At 35.2% G+C, this 21,201-nt stretch overlaps 2 protein-coding genes and 1 pseudogene across 2 annotated transcripts; all 3 read left to right on the forward strand.

Moving 5' to 3' along the window:
• Positions 1-3,598: 3,598 nt before the first annotated feature.
• LOC113339309 (eukaryotic translation initiation factor 1A-like) lies at positions 3,599-5,140 on the forward strand. Its single transcript, XM_026584603.1, has one exon. The coding sequence runs from the start codon at positions 4,040-4,042 to the stop codon at positions 4,463-4,465; it is 426 nt and encodes a 141-aa protein (XP_026440388.1). The 5' UTR covers positions 3,599-4,039; the 3' UTR covers positions 4,466-5,140.
• Positions 5,141-10,231: 5,091 nt separating this feature from the next.
• On the forward strand, positions 10,232-11,557 carry LOC113339315 (eukaryotic translation initiation factor 1A-like). Its single transcript, XM_026584607.1, has one exon. The coding sequence runs from the start codon at positions 10,457-10,459 to the stop codon at positions 10,880-10,882; it is 426 nt and encodes a 141-aa protein (XP_026440392.1). The 5' UTR covers positions 10,232-10,456; the 3' UTR covers positions 10,883-11,557.
• Positions 11,558-15,090: 3,533 nt separating this feature from the next.
• Positions 15,091-15,527, forward strand: LOC113339413 (annotated as a pseudogene).
• The last annotated feature ends 5,674 nt before the right edge of the window (positions 15,528-21,201 follow it).

A 21,201-nucleotide genomic window follows, 5' to 3' on the forward strand; every position in this document is an offset into this window, starting at 1 on the left:
ATGGTGAAGAAGAATATGATTGGTATAAAACGCTCATATGGCTAACCTTTTGGTTAACTATCGTTGAACCAACAAATGTACATGTTTGGGTACGGTTAACAAACCTAGAAGCGTGCATTTAATTTGTGTATAACAAGCTAAGTTGTCGATCTAACGGTTGGGAAATATTATCTTGAATCTAAATCAGGTTTTCATCTAACGGTGGATATTGTTTGCTTTGTGACCAAGGCGAAACCCTGATTTGAAAGACTATGTAAGGGGACATCTAACAACTCTGCAAAACAAATCCCCACACCTCACATGTGATACTAGTTTTCATGCTAGAGTCGTTTCTCCTTTAACCTTTGGTTTTCTTCTTCTAAAAACAGGTTAACGACTTAAAGACTTCATTGGGATTGTGAAGCCAGACCGATATTACTTTTATTGTAGATGTGTGATCTGATCTTGCATATTCAATCGTACGAGTAAAATCATATTGATTGGCTTGAGATTAATATCTCCGATAGGCAAGATATAAAAAGTAGTCACAAACATCTTCGTCTCATTGTTTGTGATTCCGCAACATCTTGTTTCGCTACCATGCGATTAAGAGTGTTGTGAGGTGATTGATTTATCTAGGTTATTCTTCGGGAATATAGACCAGATTATCATTGGTTCCTGTTCACCTTGATTATTATCAAAAGACGGAACAAAAACTTTAGGGTTTTTCTGTGGATACAGATTGATCCTTTGATAGACTTTTCTGTGTGAGACAGATTTGTTTATTGTCAAAGCCTGCGATTTTGGGTCGTAGCAACTCTTAGTTATGGGTGAGATCAGCTAAGGGAATCAAGTGCGCAGTCACTTGATGGGATCAGAGACGTAGGGAGTACAACTGTACCTTGGATCAGTGGGAGACTGATTGGGGTTCAACTACAGTCCAATACGAAGTTAGCTTGGAGTAGGCTAGTGTCTGTAGTGGCTTAATACAGTGTGTGTTCAATATGGACTAGGTCCCGGGGTTTTTCTTCATTTGCGGTTTCCTCGTTAACAAAATTTCTGGTGTCTGTGTTATTTCAGTTTCCGCATTATATTGTTTTATCTTTATAATTGAAATAATAAAGGTTGCGGGTTAGATCATCAATTAGAGTAATCCAACCTTTGGTTGTTGATTGTTATTGATTGATCCTTGGTAATTGGTCTTTGGTACCATCCAAGTTATTTCTTGTATTTGATTAGCATTCACAGTTTCTGTTTGAGGTAATCAAATCAAGAGACAGAGATATAAACTTGTTGATGTACTTTTAATTGATTGCGTCTTGTTGATTCTCTTAAAAGTCTATTCGACTTTGTCCATAGAGATTGTTAAGCGAAATATTGGGTGGTGTTGTTAGATCCCCGCTTTTTCAATTTTTTTTCTCCAAATCAGGAGATTCATCTTTGAAATAGAGAATTCTATATGATTCTAAGTCACATTAGTCTAGAGAAATTGTTCAAAGCTCTGAACCACACAGATTTAATTTCGGAAAACCACAACAAATGTTCACAATTGAATTCTCCAACTTAAAATTTACTTGTGGATACCTTCTATGACATAAATGTTGATATATAATTCTGTAAATACTTGTACGTCTACCAAGCAGCATACCAAAAATATCGTACCAATTATGGCATATAATTTCAGAGTTAAATTGAACCGATTAAAAGATTAGATATTTGATATATATAAAAAATAGGAAGGAGGGTCACACTTTTATTTTCACATTATCTCACACTTTGACTATTTTTGTTGTACAAACCGAACAATAACCTATTTAAAGCTAATATTTTGGGATATGTTTGTCTTATAAATCTTTATATATGCACAAGAATTGAGCGCATTCTGAAAAGTATATAACTTGATAGGAGCATTATTTGCACTAGTTGGAACCTTAATTAATCTATTGCTTTCTTGTAAGTTTTCATTTCATTATGCTTTGATTTTGTTTGTTTTTGAGTTCACAGGTGTTTGGGATTATCTTAACCAAAAGGAAATATAGCTCGTCCAAATCAAAGATTTCTTCTCATTATGTTGATGATGGGGAAAATACAAAGTTAACAGGGAAGGAATAAGGTCATTCCGGTGTCGTATGAAGTTACGAGTATGTGAAGTAAGTAAAGATTGAGATAATTGCTAAATCACAGAATTGATAAAGGCGCTCACGTTTGTATTCAGGGAAGCCATATCCTTTAAAGGCACAATTATTTCTTTTTAGGGATGCCATGACCTTCTTTAATTTAAAAAACGGCCAGATCGTGATGATGCAGATACTCGGTGATGAATAAAGTTTGATAGCCACCAGTGGAAGTGATTTTAGAAGATGGAAATGGTGGTGTCGCTGATAGCCGGTAACGACTGATGTTAGTGATGACAAAGGTGATAGAGAGCTGGAGGTGGAGCTGGGTTTGATTGCATGCTAGATAATTTTCGCCAACTAATACTTATGACCGGTGATGAATCTCGTTTTTTCCAAAGACATTGAAGGGTGACTGGTGGCTACCGAGATGGAAGATGGAGTTGGTGGTAGTGATGATGATTGACTAGGAGGAGATGATATAAATTTTAGGGGATTCAATACCTCGAAGCTGAGAAGAAAATGAAGTGGATATTTAACTGAGATGGACGAAAATATTGATGATGCTGTGACGCTATGGTGTTGTGAGCTCAAGAAAGGGTCATGTATTGATCATGTTTGTGATTCTCCAAATAATAAATCTGCTTAGCTAATAAGATTACAACCTAATTGAAGCATCAAATTTATATTACCAATTTTAGGAATCATAATTACATAAAGTAAACTAAATCAATCCAAAACACTATGATACCGTATAAATGAAAATCTCTCGAGTATATGAATATAATAATATCATTTTTTATGATTTAAGAAAGAATATCTTTAATTCGATAAAATTTTAAGCTACAAAAAAAAACTGAATAATAGATACAACTTTGCTTTATGCAAGGCAATTGGAAAACCGTGTCAACTGACCTTATCTTTGTTCTGAAGCCACAGAGGCAGTTCCTAAACTTTTAGAAAAGAATAAAACCACCGCCACTGTATGTAACTAACTCATAACCGTTATGGTCTTGTTCCTAACACATGCTTACTGGCCTTGACTCGGAAATGATGAGTATACCAACCTAAATACCACCATCATTGTTGTGCATCATTCCCCAATAATACAAATGTGCTCATGCAAGTCTTTATTGTGTCCCTTGATGCCTGATGCAAACATGCCATGTGACAAACTTCTTTGGCATCAATTGATGCTTATCGCGCATCTCTAGCCATGTCCAAATCCACTTTTGGCATTGCCTGGCCTGAAACTTCGAATGCAGCGTGCATTTCTAACCAAGGTCAAGTTACAGACAATGGTGCCTCTATGAGACTTGATTAGTAGGGCGCTTGCACAACAAGTCAAAATGTTAACATCAAAGATTAATTTTGGAAATCCATATAATTTAACATCTAGTTAACCTCATTTAATTTTGTTAGCTAGATGTTAATTGAGCAATTCCTCTTCGAAACAGGCGAGTGATTCCTCTGAAACATGCGATTCCTCTTTGAAACAGGCGATTTAATCTGATTTAAGATTCAATACGAGTACATGTTTTTTTAAGTTATACACTAGCAGTATATCAAATAGGGAAAAAATGGAGGGTGTAAATGATGTTAGAAGACACAAGGGGTAAAACTGGATTCAGACAACTAAGCCACCCCTTACCCGGTGGTGCGCATTGGATAGGCAAAAGTTTTCTCCACTCCTGATTATGGGCCTGGGTTTTTTAACCCCCTTTAGTTGATTATATTCAAGTCAGGTCCAAGTCTCCGGATGAAAAAGTTCGATTAGAGTTAGGTTTAGGATTCTAAAATTTAGGAAACAATATACTTGATCGCCAAGTTATATGAATCCTATTTATTTCCTGATCTAGAAACGTGGGGATCTACAAATACTCACGACTTGTTTCAGTTAAAAAGATATCCAGGGTTTACTTTATTTTTGATTATCACATTCAATCATGCCGAAGAACAAAGGTAAAGGAGGAAAGAATCGAAAGAGGGGAAAGAATGAAGCAGACGACGAGAAAAGAGAATTAGTATTCAAAGAAGATGGACAAGAATATGCTCAAGTACTGCGTATGCTTGGCAATGGAAGATGTGAAGCCATGGGGATTGATGGTGTGAAAAGATTGTGTCATATTCGAGGTAAGCTGCATAAGAAAGTGTGGATTAGTGGTGGTGATATAATATTAGTTGGTTTAAGAGATTATCAAGATGACAAAGCTGATATTATACTGAAATATAATAGTGATGAATCTAGATTGTTGAAAGCTTATGGTGAATTACCTGATACTACTAAAATCAACGAAGGTACTGTTGATGAAGGTGAAGAGGAAGGGGAAAGCCATATTGAATTTATTGAAGAAGATATTGATAGGATATAGGTTGATTTCTGTTCGTTAATTTATTTTTGTTTGATTGTTTTTTTATTTTCTACGATATCAGGATTTATTTTTTGATTATTTTGTATAAGAGAGATATTTAATTAATTCAGCATATTCATATGTTATAACTTGCCTTGTGGATGATGGTGTCATAATCACGAATTTTAGGTAATGGTGTATAACTCTGGGAGCTTTAATAAGCAGGCATTAAATATCATAGGTAATTAGATTCAATTCATAGGTAATTAGATTCTTAATATCATAGGATGGGTTTCGTAAATAGCGTACGTGAGGGCGGGGAGATGTTGGAAAGTTGCCCGGAACTGGAAGTGATGCGTAAAGAAGGGAAGAATTTGATCAGCAGTTCCCATGGTAATAGCGGCTGCGAGGTGGAGAGCAATACCAAAAAGCCTTGGAAGGAAATCGAAAATGCAAACTATTCTCTTCCATCCCCTTGAATGCTTGACAACTTTGGCTGTTCCCACCACCGCAGCACCGATTGCAACTCCAGCTGCAAGTCCTTTGGCTTTTGTACTCGCAAGATTAGGGCTACTACTCTTCTCAGCTAGGACATCGACCACAGTTTCTCCATTTCCCTTAGACATGTTGGTTGAGATTGAATAAAATTTAGAGAAAGAGAAATGGAGCTCTTTTGGTTGTTGGTACGAGGAAACTCGGAATGTTTTGATTGTTTTTGGAATGGTTTGACATGGGTTAAGCTTATATAAAAGATTTGTTTGAGAGGAGTTGTGAAGCCTCAAGGAGCAGGAGGAGTTGTTATTATCAACCAACTCCACTTCTTTATAATGTTTTGGTTTCTTATTAATTTTCTTTAGGATGGTCTATTACTACTAGCTACTTAATTTACAAATATTGGCCAGGATTTAGTAATTCAGGGCTGTAGTTTGGAGATAGTACCAGATATCTGTATAATATTCCTCTAGCTAAAATGAATATGATAAGAGGTCTTTTATTTAATAATTCGTTTCAGTCAGTACTTTCTTCCGCTTTAGCAGGTACAAGAAAGAAACAAATATGTTCTTTCTTGTTTAGTCCGCTGAGGCTCTGAGCTAAACCAGAAAGTTTCAACACCTTGTTGTAAATTAGTCTTTGGATTCTAAGATCTGTTGCCATGGTACTACAACGAAAAAAAAGGTTGCAAGTGCAGAGCTAAAGGTGCATATACTTGGGTTCAGAAAGCCCACAAGTTCAGTTTGAAGTCTTATCTGCACATTGCTACTGACAAAGCGTTACTACCATACCACCATTTCAGGCACCAGATCAAATACCGCAGCTAAAAGTTACAAAGTTGAATACTGTTAATCATGCAATTAAGTCGATATCGACCACTTAATAATTTACCACTCCATGTATATTTTCTTCAAGTTCTTTCGACTTCAAAAACCATCAAACTAACAAAGAAAACCTATGGGAATTGCAAGGAGAAAACATATTTTACAGCTTACGGATGCAATTAAACGTAGAGAACCCAAATTCTACGTACACGTTCCTGTACAAATATGATATCTGGTAAACATTGAAAGAAGATGCATGGTAGACTACCCTCCTACATCATTTAAAGGGAAATAGTAGAAAAATCAACATAGGTGACATTTCAAAACTGTCACCCTATCGATTTCATGACAGTTTAGGTGAAATTTGAAAGTGTCACCAAAGGCAGTGTCACCGTAGGGGTCATCTTATACCGACGCTTATAACTGTCACATAATCGTTACCAATTACCCTTCAAAACTGTCATGAAGTATCTTAAACCGTCATTGTATGAATAATCTGTAACGGTTTGTCCTTAAAAACGCCATGTTAACAACATTACGGTAGCAGTTTTACCAATATTTGTAAAACTACAGCCCTGAATTATCAACAAAAATGGACTGAATTACTAAATCCTGGTACTAGCTCCAAACTAGTTCAATTGAGTCATTTGAACTAGTTATGGTGAAGAAGAATATGATTGGTATAAAACGCTCATATGGCTAACCTTTTGGTTAACTATCGTTGAACCAACAAATGTACATGTTTGGGTACGGTTAACAAACCTAGAAGCGTGCATTTAATTTGTGTATAACAAGCTAAGTTGTCGATCTAACGGTTGGGAAATATTATCTTGAATCTAAATCAGGTTTTCATCTAACGGTGGATATTGTTTGCTTTGTGACCAAGGCGAAACCCTGATTTGAAAGACTATGTAAGGGGACATCTAACAACTCTGCAAAACAAATCCCCACACCTCACATGTGATACTAGTTTTCATGCTAGAGTCGTTTCTCCTTTAACCTTTGGTTTTCTTCTTCTAAAAACAGGTTAACGACTTAAAGACTTCATTGGGATTGTGAAGCCAGACCGATATTACTTTTATTGTAGATGTGTGATCTGATCTTGCATCTTCAATCGTACGAGTAAAATCATATTGATTGGCTTGAGATTAATATCTCCGATAGGCAAGATATAAAAAGTAGTCACAAACATCTTCGTCTCATTGTTTGTGATTCCGCAACATCTTGTTTCGCTACCATGCGATTAAGAGTGTTGTGAGGTGATTGATTTATCTAGGTTATTCTTCGGGAATATAGACCAGATTATCATTGGTTCCTGTTCACCTTGATTATTATCAAAAGACGGAACAAAAACTTTAGGGTTTTTCTGTGGATACAGATTGATCCTTTGATAGACTTTTCTGTGTGAGACAGATTTTTTTATTGTCAAAGCCTGCGATTTTGGGTCGTAGCAACTCTTAGTTATGGGTGAGATCAGCTAAGGGAATCAAGTGCGCAGTCACTTGATGGGATCAGAGACGTAGGGAGTACAACTGTACCTTGGATCAGTGGGAGACTGATTGGGGTTCAACTACAGTCCAGTACGAAGTTAGCTTGGAGTAGGCTAGTGTCTGTAGTGGCTTAATACAGTGTGTGTTCAATATGGACTAGGTCCCGGGGTTTTTCTGCATTTGCGGTTTCCTCGTTAACAAAATTTCTGTTGTCTGTGTTATTTCAGTTTCCGCATTATATTGTTTTATCTTTATAATTGAAATAAAAAAGGTTGCGGGTTAGATCATCAATTAGAGTAATCCAACCTTTGGTTGTTGATTGTTATTGATTGATCCTTGGTAATTGTTCTTTGGTACCATCCAAGTTATTTCTTGTATTTGATTAGCACTCGCAATTTCTGTTTGAGGAAATCAAATCAAGAGAGAGAGATATAAACTTGTTGATGTACTTTTAATTGATTGCGTCTTGTTGATTCTCTTAAAAGTATATTCGACTTTGTCCATAGAGATTGTTAAGCGAAATATTGGGTGGTGTTGTTAGACCCCTGCTTTTTCAATTTTTTTTCCAAATCAGGAGATTCATCTTTCAAATAGAGAATTCTATATGATTCTAAGTCACATTAGTCTAGAGAAATTTTTCAAAGCTCTGAACCACACAGATTTAATTTCGGAAAACCACAAAAAATGTTCACAATTGAATTCTCCAACTTAAAATTTACATGTGGATACCTTCTATGACATAAATGTTGATATATAATTCTGTAAATACTTGTACGTCTGCCAAGCAGCATACCAAAAATATCGTACCAATTATGGCATATAATTTTAGAGTTAAATTGAACCGATTAAAAGATTAGATATTTGATATATATAAAAAATAGGAAGGAGGGTCACACTTTTATTTTCACATTATCTCACACTTTGACTATTTTTGTTGTACAAACCGAAAAATAAGCTATTTAAAGTTAATATTTTGGGATATGTTTGTCTTATAAATCTTTATATATGCACAAGAATTGAGCGCATTCTGAAAAGTATATAACTTGATAGGTGCATTATTTGCACTAGTTGGAACCTTAATTAATCTATTGCTTTCTTGTAAGTTTTCATTTCATTATGCTTTGATTTTGTTTGTTTTTGAGTTTCACAGGTGTTTGGGATTATCTTAAACAAAAGGAAATAGAGCTCGTCCAAATCAAAGATTTCTTCTCATTATGTTGATGATGGGGAAAATACAAAGTTAACAGGGAAGGAATAAGGTCATTCCGGTGTCGGATGAAGTTACGAGTATGTGAAGTAAGTAAAGATTGCGATAATTGCTAAATCACAGAATTGATAAAGGTGCTCACGTTTGTATTCAGGGAAGCCATATCCTTTAAAGGCACAGTTATTTCTGTTAAGGGATGCCATGACCTTCTTTAATTTAAGAAACGGCCAGATCGTGATGATGCAGATACTCGGTGATGAATAAAGTTTGATAGCCACCAGTGGAAGTGATTGAAGAAGATGGAAATGGTGGTGTCCCTGATAGCCGGTAATGACTGATGTTAGTGATGACAAAGGTGATAGAGAGCTGGAGGTGGAGTTGGGTTTGATTGCATGCTAGATAATTTTCGCCAACTAATACTTATGACTGGTGATGAATCTCGTTTTCCAAAGACATTGAAGGGTGACTGGTGGCCACCGAGATGGAAGATGGAGTTGGTGGTAGTGATGATGATTAACTAGGAGGAGATGATATAAATTTTAGGGGATTCAATACCTTGAAGCTGAGAAAAAAATGAAGTGGATATTTAACGGAGATGGACGAAAATATTGATGATGCTGTGACGCTATGGTGTTGTGAGTTCAAGAAAGGGTCATGTATTGATCATATTTGTGATTCCCCAAATAATAAATCTGTTTAGCTAATAAGATTACAACCTAATTGAAGCATCAAATTTATATTACCAATTTTAGGAATCATAATTTCATAAAGTAAACTAAATCAATCCAAAACACTATGATACCATATAAATGAAAATCTCTCGAGTAATATGAATATAATAATATCATTTTTTATAATTTAAGAAAGAATATCTTTAATTCGATAAAATTTTAAGCTACAAAAAAAAAACTGAATAATAGATACAACTTTGCTTTAGGCAAGGCAATTGGAAAACCGTGTCAACTGACCTTATCTTCGTTCTGAAGCCACAGAGGCAGTTCCTAAACTTTTATTAAGAATAAAACAACCGCCACTGTATGTAACTAACTCATAACCGTTATGGACTTGTGCCTAACACATGCTTACTGGCCTTGACTTGGCAATGATGAGTATACCAACCTAAATACCACCATCATTGTTGTGCATCATTCCCCAATAATATAAATGTGCTCATGCAAGTCTTTATTGTGTCCCTTGATGCCTCATGCAAACATGCCATGTGACAAACTTCTTTGGCATCAATTGATGCTTATCGCGCATCTCTGGCCATGTCCAAATCCACTTTTGGCATTGCCTGGACTGAAACTTAAAAATGCAGCGTGCATTTCTAACCATGGTCAAGTTACAGACAATGGTGCCTCTATGAGACTTGATTAGTAGGGCGCTTGCACAACAAGTCAAAATGTTAACATCAAAGATTAATTTTGGAAATCCATATAATTTAACATCTAGTTAACCTCATTTAATTTGGTTAGCTAGATGTTAATTGAGCAATTCCTCTCCGAAACAAGCGAGTGATTCCTCTGAAACATGCGATTCCTGTTTGAAAGAGGCGATTTAATCTGATTTATGATTCAATAGGAGTACATGTTTTTTTAAGTTATACACTAGCAGTATATCAAATAGGGAAAAAATGGAGGGTGTAAATGATGTTAGAAGACACAAGGGGTAAAACTGGATTCAGACAACTAAGCCACCCCTTACCCGGTGGTGCGCATTGGATAGGCAAAAGTTTTCTCCACTCCTGATTATGGGCCTGGGTTTTTTAACCCCCTTTAGTTGATTATATTCAAGTCAGGTCCAAGTCTCCGGATGAAAAAGTTCGATTAGAGTTAGGTTTAGGATTCTAAAATTTAGGAAACAATATACTTGATCGCCAAGTTATATGAATCCTATTTATTTCCTGATCTAGAAACGTGGGGATCTACAAATACTCACCACTTGTTTCAGTTAAAAAGATATCCAGGGTTTACTTTATTTTTGATTATCACATTCAATCATGCCGAAGAACAAAGGTAAAGGAGGAAAGAATCGAAAGAGGGGAAAGAATGAAGCAGACGACGAGAAAAGAGAATTAGTATTCAAAGAAGATGGACAAGAATATGCTCAAGTACTGCGTATGCTTGGCAATGGAAGATGTGAAGCCATGGGGATTGATGGTGTGAAAAGATTGTGTCATATTCGAGGTAAGCTGCATAAGAAAGTGTGGATTAGTGGTGGTGATATAATATTAGTTGGTTTAAGAGATTATCAAGATGACAAAGCTGATATTATACTGAAATATAATAGTGATGAATCTAGATTGTTGAAAGCTTATGGTGAATTACCTGATACTACTAAAATCAACGAAGGTACTGTTGATGAAGGTGAAGAGGAAGGGGAAAGCCATATTGAATTTATTGAAGAAGATATTGATAGGATATAGGTTGATTTCTGTTCGTTAATTTATTTTTGTTTGATTGTTTTTTTATTTTCTACGATATCAGGATTTATTTTTTGATTATTTTGTATAAGAGAGATATTTAATTAATTCAGCATATTCATATGTTATAACTTGCCTTGTGGATGATGGTGTCATAATCACGAATTTTAGGTAATGGTGTATAACTCTGGGAGCTTTAATAAGCAGGCATTAAATATCATAGGTAATTAGATTCAATTCATAGGTAATTAGATTCTTAATATCATAGGATGGGTTTCGTAAATAGCGTACGTGAGGGCGGGGAGATGTTGGAAAGTTGCCCGGAACTGGAAGTGATGCGTAAAGAAGGGAAGAATTTGATCAGCAGTTCCCATGGTAATAGCGGCTGCGAGGTGGAGAGCAATACCAAAAAGCCTTGGAAGGAAATCGAAAATGCAAACTATTCTCTTCCATCCCCTTGAATGCTTGACAACTTTGGCTGTTCCCACCACCGCAGCACCGATTGCAACTCCAGCTGCAAGTCCTTTGGCTTTTGTACTCGCAAGATTAGGGCTACTACTCTTCTCAGCTAGGACATCGACCACAGTTTCTCCATTTCCCTTAGACATGTTGGTTGAGATTGAATAAAATTTAGAGAAAGAGAAATGGAGCTCTTTTGGTTGTTGGTACGAGGAAACTCGGAATGTTTTGATTGTTTTTGGAATGGTTTGACATGGGTTAAGCTTATATAAAAGATTTGTTTGAGAGGAGTTGTGAAGCCTCAAGGAGCAGGAGGAGTTGTTATTATCAACCAACTCCACTTCTTTATAATGTTTTGGTTTCTTATTAATTTTCTTTAGGATGGTCTATTACTACTAGCTACTTAATTTACAAATATTGGCCAGGATTTAGTAATTCAGGGCTGTAGTTTGGAGATAGTACCAGATATCTGTATAATATTCCTCTAGCTAAAATGAATATGATAAGAGGTCTTTTATTTAATAATTCGTTTCAGTCAGTACTTTCTTCCGCTTTAGCAGGTACAAGAAAGAAACAAATATGTTCTTTCTTGTTTAGTCCGCTGAGGCTCTGAGCTAAACCAGAAAGTTTCAACACCTTGTTGTAAATTAGTCTTTGGATTCTAAGATCTGTTGCCATGGTACTACAACGAAAAAAAAGGTTGCAAGTGCAGAGCTAAAGGTGCATATACTTGGGTTCAGAAAGCCCACAAGTTCAGTTTGAAGTCTTATCTGCACATTGCTACTGACAAAGCGTTACTACCATACCACCATTTCAGGCACCAGATCAAATACCGCAGCTAAAAGTTACAAAGTTGAATACTGTTAATCATGCAATTAAGTCGATATCGACCACTTAATAATTTACCACTCCATGTATATTTTCTTCAAGTTCTTTCGACTTCAAAAACCATCAAACTAACAAAGAAAACCTATGGGAATTGCAAGGAGAAAACATATTTTACAGCTTACGGATGCAATTAAACGTAGAGAACCCAAATTCTACGTACACGTTCCTGTACAAATATGATATCTGGTAAACATTGAAAGAAGATGCATGGTAGAATACCCTCCTACATCATTTAAAGGGAAATAGTAGAAAAATCAACATAGGTGACATTTCAAAACTGTCACCCTATCGATTTCATGACAGTTTAGGTGAAATTTGAAAGTGTCACCAAAGGCAGTGTCACCGTAGGGGTCATCTTATACCGACGCTTATAACTGTCACATAATCGTTACCAATTACCCTTCAAAACTGTCATGAAGTATCTTAAACCGTCATTGTATGAATAATCTGTAACGGTTTGTCCTTAAAAACGCCATGTTAACAACATTACGGTAGCAGTTTTACCAATATTTGTAAAACTACAGCCCTGAATTATCAACAAAAATGGACTGAATTACTAAATCCTGGTACTAGCTCCAAACTAGTTCAATTGACTCATTTGAACTAGTTATGGTGAAGAAGAATATGATTGGTATAAAACGCTCATATGGCTAACCTTTTGGTTAACTATCGTTGAACCAACAAATGTACATGTTTGGGTACGGTTAACAAACCTAGAAGCGTGCATTTAATTTGTGTATAACAAGCTAAGTTGTCGATCTAACGGTTGGGAAATATTATCTTGAATCTAAATCAGGTTTTCATCTAACGGTGGATATTGTTTGCTTTGTGACCAAGGCGAAACCCTGATTTGAAAGACTATGTAAGGGGACATCTAACAACTCTGCAAAACTAATCCCCACACCTCACATGTGATACTAGTTTTCGTGCTAGAGTCGTTTCTCCTTCAACCTTTGGTTTTCTTCTTCTAAAAACAGGTTAACGACTTAACGACTTCATTGGGATTGTGAAGCCAGACCGATATTACTTTTATTGTAGATGTGTGATCTGATCTTGCATATTCAATCGTACGAGTAAAATCGTACAAATATTGGCCAGGATTTAGTAATTCAGGGCTGTAGTTTCAAGTAATAAATTATCAACAAAAATGGACGAACAAAATATCAGATCCATGTAGTTCAACCTAAGATTACCCAATATTCCACTGTATTTCTGATTTCATGTCATGTAGATATTCCTCCATCTTCTTGTTTTCATGTGAAAATCTTAAAATAAGAGATTCACGATAACAAAAGAGAACAAGAAATTTAAATTTGTAGTCTTTTGTTCGTCAAAGGAGATAAACAAATCTAAATGAGACATTTTTCTATCTTGCGTAGGAACATCAGATCATTCTACTGACTGAGATTGCCGTAAGGTTAAGAGTGATGAGAGAAGAAACATAACATATGAGGGAGAAAGAGATGAGAAAGAGGAGAGTGCACCACAGCGGCGGAGAATGAAATTTGGGTTGCACTTCTGATACAATTTTCTTTTATTAGGGTTTGCGAAAAGGGTTTCCCTATTTTTAGAGAAGGCCCAGTTTTTTTATCCGTGCATTTTGCACGTGCTCTTCTTTTTTGTGCAAGTTAATCACGCGAATGTATATAATGTATGTATATGTATGTCCACAAAGAAACTTTGGTTGGCTTCATCGTATCACGAAGGTTTAAATTCCATCCAGTAACTCTCTAACCAAATTTCATATTCCCGCACCATTCCAATGTGTTCACATCTTCTGTTATATAAAATAAAATATCTTTTAAATATGTTATACAACATTGCCGATGGATCCACCTTCAAACAAAGTTAATTTAAAATTATGTATATTTGGAACTGTACATATTAATAAAGGATTTATTGCAAAAGGATACAATTACGCTTAATCAAATTTATGACTTATCGTGAGGGTCAATCATATAAACCTTCATTTTATATAGCTATTGTAATGGTTCATCAATTAATCGTCCGTTTATTTTATAAGCCATTGTGACGATTTGATTGATACCGTCATATATTAGATATATGTAACAACAAGCGGACGTCACTGTATAGTCGGCCTACTGTAACAGTTTCTTCCATTAAACGTCATTGTAAATAGTTACCATGACACTTTTGATAAATGTCACAGTATGCTGCATCAATATATGACGGTTTCTCTGGTAACCGTCAGCCATGCCTTCCGAGCAACTTATTGTGACGTTTTTTCCTAAAACCGTCATGGTATAAAATTCTGAACCGTCACCAAATCCCACATTTGGCCTAGTGAATATAGATAACAAGAGGAAAAAAAATAATGGAAAATAGAAAAAGAAAGAAGGAAACGAAAAGAAAAATTTTTTTAATCGCTCCCTGCTAAAGCATTTTGATCTAGCAGTAAACACAAACGGGATCTAGCAGTAAACACAAACGACAATTGGAACAACGGATCATGCAAGGTAGTTAGGAAAAGGTTTTGAAGTCAATAACACCACATGGCTAGACATAATTGATTTGTGTAAGACTCTTTGTGGTTGATGGATCGCAAGTTCTTCGGCAAATACTGTGAGATTATGCGCTAACCAACTACGCGACCACCCCATGGTCTAGGTCAACCTGCCGTAGTAGAGTCTGAGTCTCTTCTCCTGATTACTCGGCCTGGGTATACGAAAGTCCGATTAGAATTGATATAGGAAATCCCAAATTTAGGAAAGCAAGTATACCAGATATATACTAATACAATTTCCTAATCTTTAAACATGGGCCTATAAATACTCATTATTTACTTGTACTAACAACAATAATCAGAGTTAAAGGTAGGCTATTTGATCAACACATTCAAAATCATGCCGAAAAACAAAGATAAAGTAGGAAAGAATCGAAAGAGGGGAAAGAACAAAGCAGACGACGAGAAGAGAGAATTAGTGTTCAAAGAAGACGAACAAGAATATGCTCAAGTACTGCGTATGCTTGGTAATGGAATATGTGAAGCCATGGTATCGATGGTACGAAAAGACTGTGTCATATCCGAGGTAAGCTGCATAAGAAAGTATGGACCAGTGGTGGTGATATAATATTGATTGGCTTAAGAGATTATCAAGATGATAAAGCTGATATTGTATTGAAATATAATAGTGATGAATCTAGATTGTTGAAAGCTTATGGTGAATTACCTGATACTACTAAGATCAACGAAGGTACTATTGATGAGATTGGTGAAGAAGGGGAAGGTGGTGGTGGCTATCTTGAATTTATTGGGGAAGAAGATGTTGATAGGATCTAGGTTGATTTCTGTTAGAATACGGGCATCCAACTCAAAATCAATTGTCAATGAGTGGAGAGGTCCTAAGAGATTATAAATCGCAGGATCTTAGGTTGCCCAGACAATGTGGGACTAATAGTCTCAATACGCCCCCTCACGTGTAGCCTCGTTGGATCTAACACGTGGAACAATAAATCGGGTGACGCAGAGTAAAGGCACGGTCAATGACTCGTTCGCATAATAGCCTGCTTTGATACCATGTTATTCCATGAAACTATCAACAACAGTGTATTTTGTTCATCTATCAGTTCTTAATATCTTGATGATTTTACCAATTTGTTTCTCAGCATAAGCTTTGAAACTTCTAAAAGCGTGAAAAACATCACTCTTTTGTTTAAGAAAATATACCCATGCTTTCTTACTAAAGTCATCAATGAAAGTTATGAAATAGTTATTACCTCCATGTGATGTAACTTCTGTAGGACTATACAAGTCACTATGAATAATCTCCAACTGTTGTTCAACTCTTCTTGCTTCGTTAACTGGAAATGGATCTCTATGCTGCTTGCCAAAGATACAGTTCTCACATCTTGATTCTATAATTTGAATGAAAGGTAATCATGACACCATCTCCTTCTTTGCTAAAGTTTGTAAACTGTTAAAGTTCACATGTCCCATCCTCTTATGCCACAGCCAAGTATCATTATGCACACTAGTACTGTAACAACTTTCCTTTTGATGTTGAATATTCAAAGGAAATAACCTGTTTTTGGTAATTTGTACTTTAGCAATCAATCTTCTTCTTCTATCTCTGATGAAACACAAATCGTTGTAAATATTCATAGAATATCCTATTTCATATAGTTGGCCCATACTCAACAAGTTTTGATGTAATCCTGGTACATAAAACACATCCATGATATATGCTTTTGAACCATTCTTAAGAACAATTCCAATTCTTCTTTTTCCCATAACTGGAATTGTTGAACTGTTGCCAAGCTTCACTGTGGATCTTAAAGACTCATCTAGTCTGTCAAATAAATCTTTTCTGCCACACATATGATTGCTGCAACCTGTATCCAAATACCACTTCAGTTGAGGTTGTTCTTCTGCTGTATGACATGCTAGTAACATGTTTTCAGCCTTTCAACAATATTACCTTTGAAATTTGATTTGTAATTATTTTCAGCGGGTTCACATGTCCCATCCTGGACCTATTTCCCACCTCCCTAGAATTCGGTATCAGCGGGTTCGATCCGGACCAGTTGCCCACCTCGTTCTTTTTTTCTAAGCGGTGGTGGTAGCCTCCAATGGTACCGTCCGCCGGATCTTTCTTCCACTGCAATATGATTAGTTTTTCTTATTCGGTTTTTATTTTTAGGTTTTTCATCCATATTTGTCAAATCCTTAATCCAACCCATTAATTCAAGTTTTCAGATTTTGTTGAAGATGTCGGGAACGCCACCTCTCATTTTCCAGAAGTTTTATTATTTACCTGGCGGTTATGATACCTCCGTTAATACTTTTAAAGATTATGGATCCAGTTATCATTGGTTCTTCTAATCAATTATCTCTTTTCTCTACGGCAGCGCGATTCTTCGTCAACTTTTCTAATCCCTATTATCCTGGGTATTTTTTCTTCTTATTATTAATGGTTCTTATATGCTCCATCTACGGTTCTGTGAATTTCGTTGCTTTAGCGGTTCTCCTAATCGATATTCTCTTTAATGGCGACGCGCTTCTTCTTATACTTCTCGAGCGTTTATTGGCACCGCAGTTCATCAACAACTTTCAAGTCCAATCTCAAGCGATTTTTCAATCCCCATGAGATTGAAGGAGGGTATTAGAGTATGCAAATATTATATGGAAAGATTTAGTATTTAGGGTTATATTTAGTATTTGATATTTTTAATATGAATTGATTTACAAGTATTAATATTGCATACCAAGTTATGGTATTGCTATATATATCTTATGGGTTCTCAATGCAAATCATCTCATTCAATAATAGAATTATCTTTTATTTTTATATCTCGTAGTTCTGATTATTTCTGTTCGTTAATTTTTGTTTGATTCTTTTTTACTTTTTTACAATTTAAGGATTTCTTCTTTTGATGATTTTATGTAAGAGCAATTTTTAGTAATTTCATCTTCTTATGTTGATTGTTTTGGATAAATTTAGAGATTTCTCTTGTATGGGATGTGAAAAATAATATTCTGTAGCGTTAGGGAGTTGTTTGTTTATAAACATCAATTAGGAAATAAAATGATCCTGAGCAATTTTTCTAATCCAATTAGGGAGACGCGTATTGCAATCTATCTATCTAGATAATATGATAATTAAATCTAAAATCTCAATTCTCCTTCACTTTAGCCCCACAAAAATCTGATATCGACAAATACATGGCTGCTAATGGGAGGACCGGAATTAGCGGGGGTACTGTTTGAGTGATCTGACGGCCATGATCGGATATCACTTTTTTGTTTCATATGAAACGGTACACCTGGCAATTCCGGTCCCCCATTAACAGCCATGGACAAATATGGTGAGATTATTGTAATCTTACGACTCTCTTATTACTCTGGCCCCACATCAATTAACTCTTAACATAATCTTTCCCCACACTTACACCTTCAACCTAATCCACTACTACCTTCCATCAAAATTAACCGTCTAAAGCCACGAAACCCACTTCTCCACCACTTCCTTATCGTAAAGAGTTACTATAAAGAGAAAAATGTAATTCTTTTGCATCTTCCTCCTCCAGATGTTTCTGAATCAGTTCACACATGAAAGTAGAATTTCAGTTCGTACTGAGGTTGGTTTGATTTTTACACCTTTAGTTTAGATTTATATTTTTATGTTCCATTGTATGGATAGTTTAATTGACGCACTCTACTGCAGGTGCTACAAAAGGGATTTCATCTATCGGAGTTTCAAAGGGAGCTCCAAAAATATTGTTGAACTGAATCAAAAGCATTGTGCTTCTTACAACATTTGATATACTTCAGGTAGTACCGTGTGTGTTCATTCACTCTTTCTTTTCCAAATTTTGACTTCAAAAAACTTATAAAGATTAATCTATCAAAATTTTGATTTCAAGTTGAGTAATCGGAGCATTATTTGTTGGTAATTTTCAAAGAGCTCTCGTTAAACCAAGACCTTTTCCACATGCATCAACTGATTCCTTTGGCATAGGAAGCGAAGTACCGGCACTTCTTCCATCAAATGAACCACTAAGTACACTAGAAAATGTAGTATAAATAGAGTCACGAGGAAGGGCCAATTCCAAACTTAACGCACTTTAGCTGTTTGTTAAAATGCCAAGAAGAATCCCATCATAAATTCCACTGTTTTTCAATAACTTTGAGCCTAAGATTCAGGTAATTCTATTTTATTTTATTTTTATTTTCTTTTTCTTTTATTATTTTTGTTTCACTTTTAATTTTTTTGTTTTTATTTTGTGATTTTCATGAAATTAATATACATTTTCACTTAACTGAACCGTTGTTGTTGGGTATGGAAATGTATAACGATATGTATTCTAACTGATCTTCATCTTTCTGCACGTTTGCTTTGCAAGGTGGAAAAATTTATGGATGTTTGAGTGATGAATTGGATGTACCCACCTAGATGAAATTGTTGCTGAAAATTACAAAGCAGCATGAAGGTTGTCAACTACAGCATGGAAGAGAGTGAGGTAGAAGATTACCTTTTGTTGTACTTTATATTCTTTTCAAATATTTCAGTTGGAAAGTACCCATGTAATACTAACATTGTGGTTGCTAAATGCAGAGATTGATCCATTTGAATAAATGCCTGCAATATTAAGGAAAAATCAATCTTTACACCAGGTTACTTTTGCATTTAAATCTCTAATATATTTACTTGGGTGCATCCTATAAGAACTCATACTTTAAAATTGTTGAACCAGGTATTTCGAACTGTTAAGATCGAACTGTGCTTTGCACGCAATTTGTTAATGCATTATTGCAATTTTATTGGTAGTGATGGAAAATTCATAAGCATATTACTTTTTATTTCCCGTATGGATTTAACTCCCTGAGGAGCTATCTATTTTCAGCTTAATTTATGCGTGTTTGTCTTGATTTTTTCCGTTTTTTCATGATGACCAATTTTCTTATTTCGTTAGGATTTATTATGATTTAATATCCTACCAGCAATTGCTTAAACCAGGTACTTCGAACTGTGCTTTGCACTCAATTTGAAGTCATTTGGTTAAAAGTATTTTCTCTACTGAAGGGATAAATCGCACTTGGGCCAATGGAAGTTGCCAATCCCGCTTCTAACTACACATAATAGTCTTGATATCTTGAGTAGTTTTGAAGTTGCACTCATAACCTTCTTACTTCAAAGAAACCAAGCTGAAAGTTTTGTATGAACCAGTGCACATTGAGTAGTTTTGTACGACTAAAACACAAAGGGATCATAATTCAATTGAAAGCAAAATTTTACACTTAGGTAGAAACATGAAATATAATCATGAAAAAATTATTCTGGCATGCAACTTTGGTGTGTTTGATCATGAAATGGGCTCCAGAATGTTAGTTTATACCAACGATCTCGAGACTTATATATAACATCCACATATATCCTTGCATTTTACTCTACACAAAAATGATAACAACTCTCCGAAACCTAAATAAAAAGAGACATTTGAAACTTGCGATGATGGAGGATACTATAACCGGAAATTATAAAGGACACGAAACACATGTAAATTCAAGCAAAACGAAACCAAAGTAGTAATAAAGCAGGAAGTTAATTGAAATAGGATAGTGATTGTTTACCTGTTAGCAAAAGTGTAAATCAAGACTAGATTTGTGTTTGTGCTGCATTGCCCTTACCGTTTTGAATGTGTTTTTCTTGAAAATTGTTGTTTTCCATATTTTTTTGTTTTACCTTCCTACAAAAACGATATGTCGTTATACCTCCCTTTATATAAAGATTTATTTAGGGTTTAATTTGATTTTCACAACTAAATTTTCATATATTAAAATGTCTTGGCGAAATCTCGGACCCACCTGGGTGGAATTTTGGCCGTCTTGGCGAGTTTCCTGTTTTGGACTTTATGTTGGTTTAACAAAAAATCAGGCTTAAGATAAGTTAATCTGTGTTTAATTATAATCTAATATAGACTAAATATATCCCTAATTAAGAATTTATTATAGTTAAATATGGAAATTACATTAGCTTAATGTTAGCTCAGGCGTCATGTTGACTAAGCATAACTCACTTAGTGAGGTGTCATTCAATTAATGATGGACATGTTGAAACATAACTATGAAGTGATAACTAAGCCCTCTTCTAACCTCTTGTATATATATATATCTAAAACTTTGTGATTTTCCGTTAATCAAGCAAGAGGAAATAAAAGTATAAGCTAAGTCATCGAACCCTTGATAACTTATGGTTATGTTTTCTTCTTCTTATACTTATAGAATTATATATCATGCTTCTATTCTAATCTTACTGATGTTAACAAATTCAGAAATAACTAATGTTGATTGTGCTCTTAAGAGAGATTATGCTAGCTAATGAGAGGAAGAAATGATGGATTTCATACTTAATGTAAATAGTAGGGTTAATACTTGATTTCATTATATGAGTTATATGTAATCATGTTTAAACAAAAAGTATATTGATTATGGAGATGAAATTCATACTTCTATT

Source organism: Papaver somniferum, unplaced genomic scaffold (genome assembly GCF_003573695.1).
Source record: "Papaver somniferum cultivar HN1 unplaced genomic scaffold, ASM357369v1 unplaced-scaffold_21, whole genome shotgun sequence".
In the NCBI taxonomy this organism is placed as follows: Eukaryota; Viridiplantae; Streptophyta; class Magnoliopsida; order Ranunculales; family Papaveraceae; genus Papaver; species Papaver somniferum.

Coding starts and splice junctions, on each gene's coding strand:
- LOC113339309 (XM_026584603.1), top strand. CDS start 4,040: ATGCCGAAGAACAAAGGTAAAGGAGGAAAGAATCGAAAGAGGGGAAAG.
- LOC113339315 (XM_026584607.1), top strand. CDS start 10,457: ATGCCGAAGAACAAAGGTAAAGGAGGAAAGAATCGAAAGAGGGGAAAG.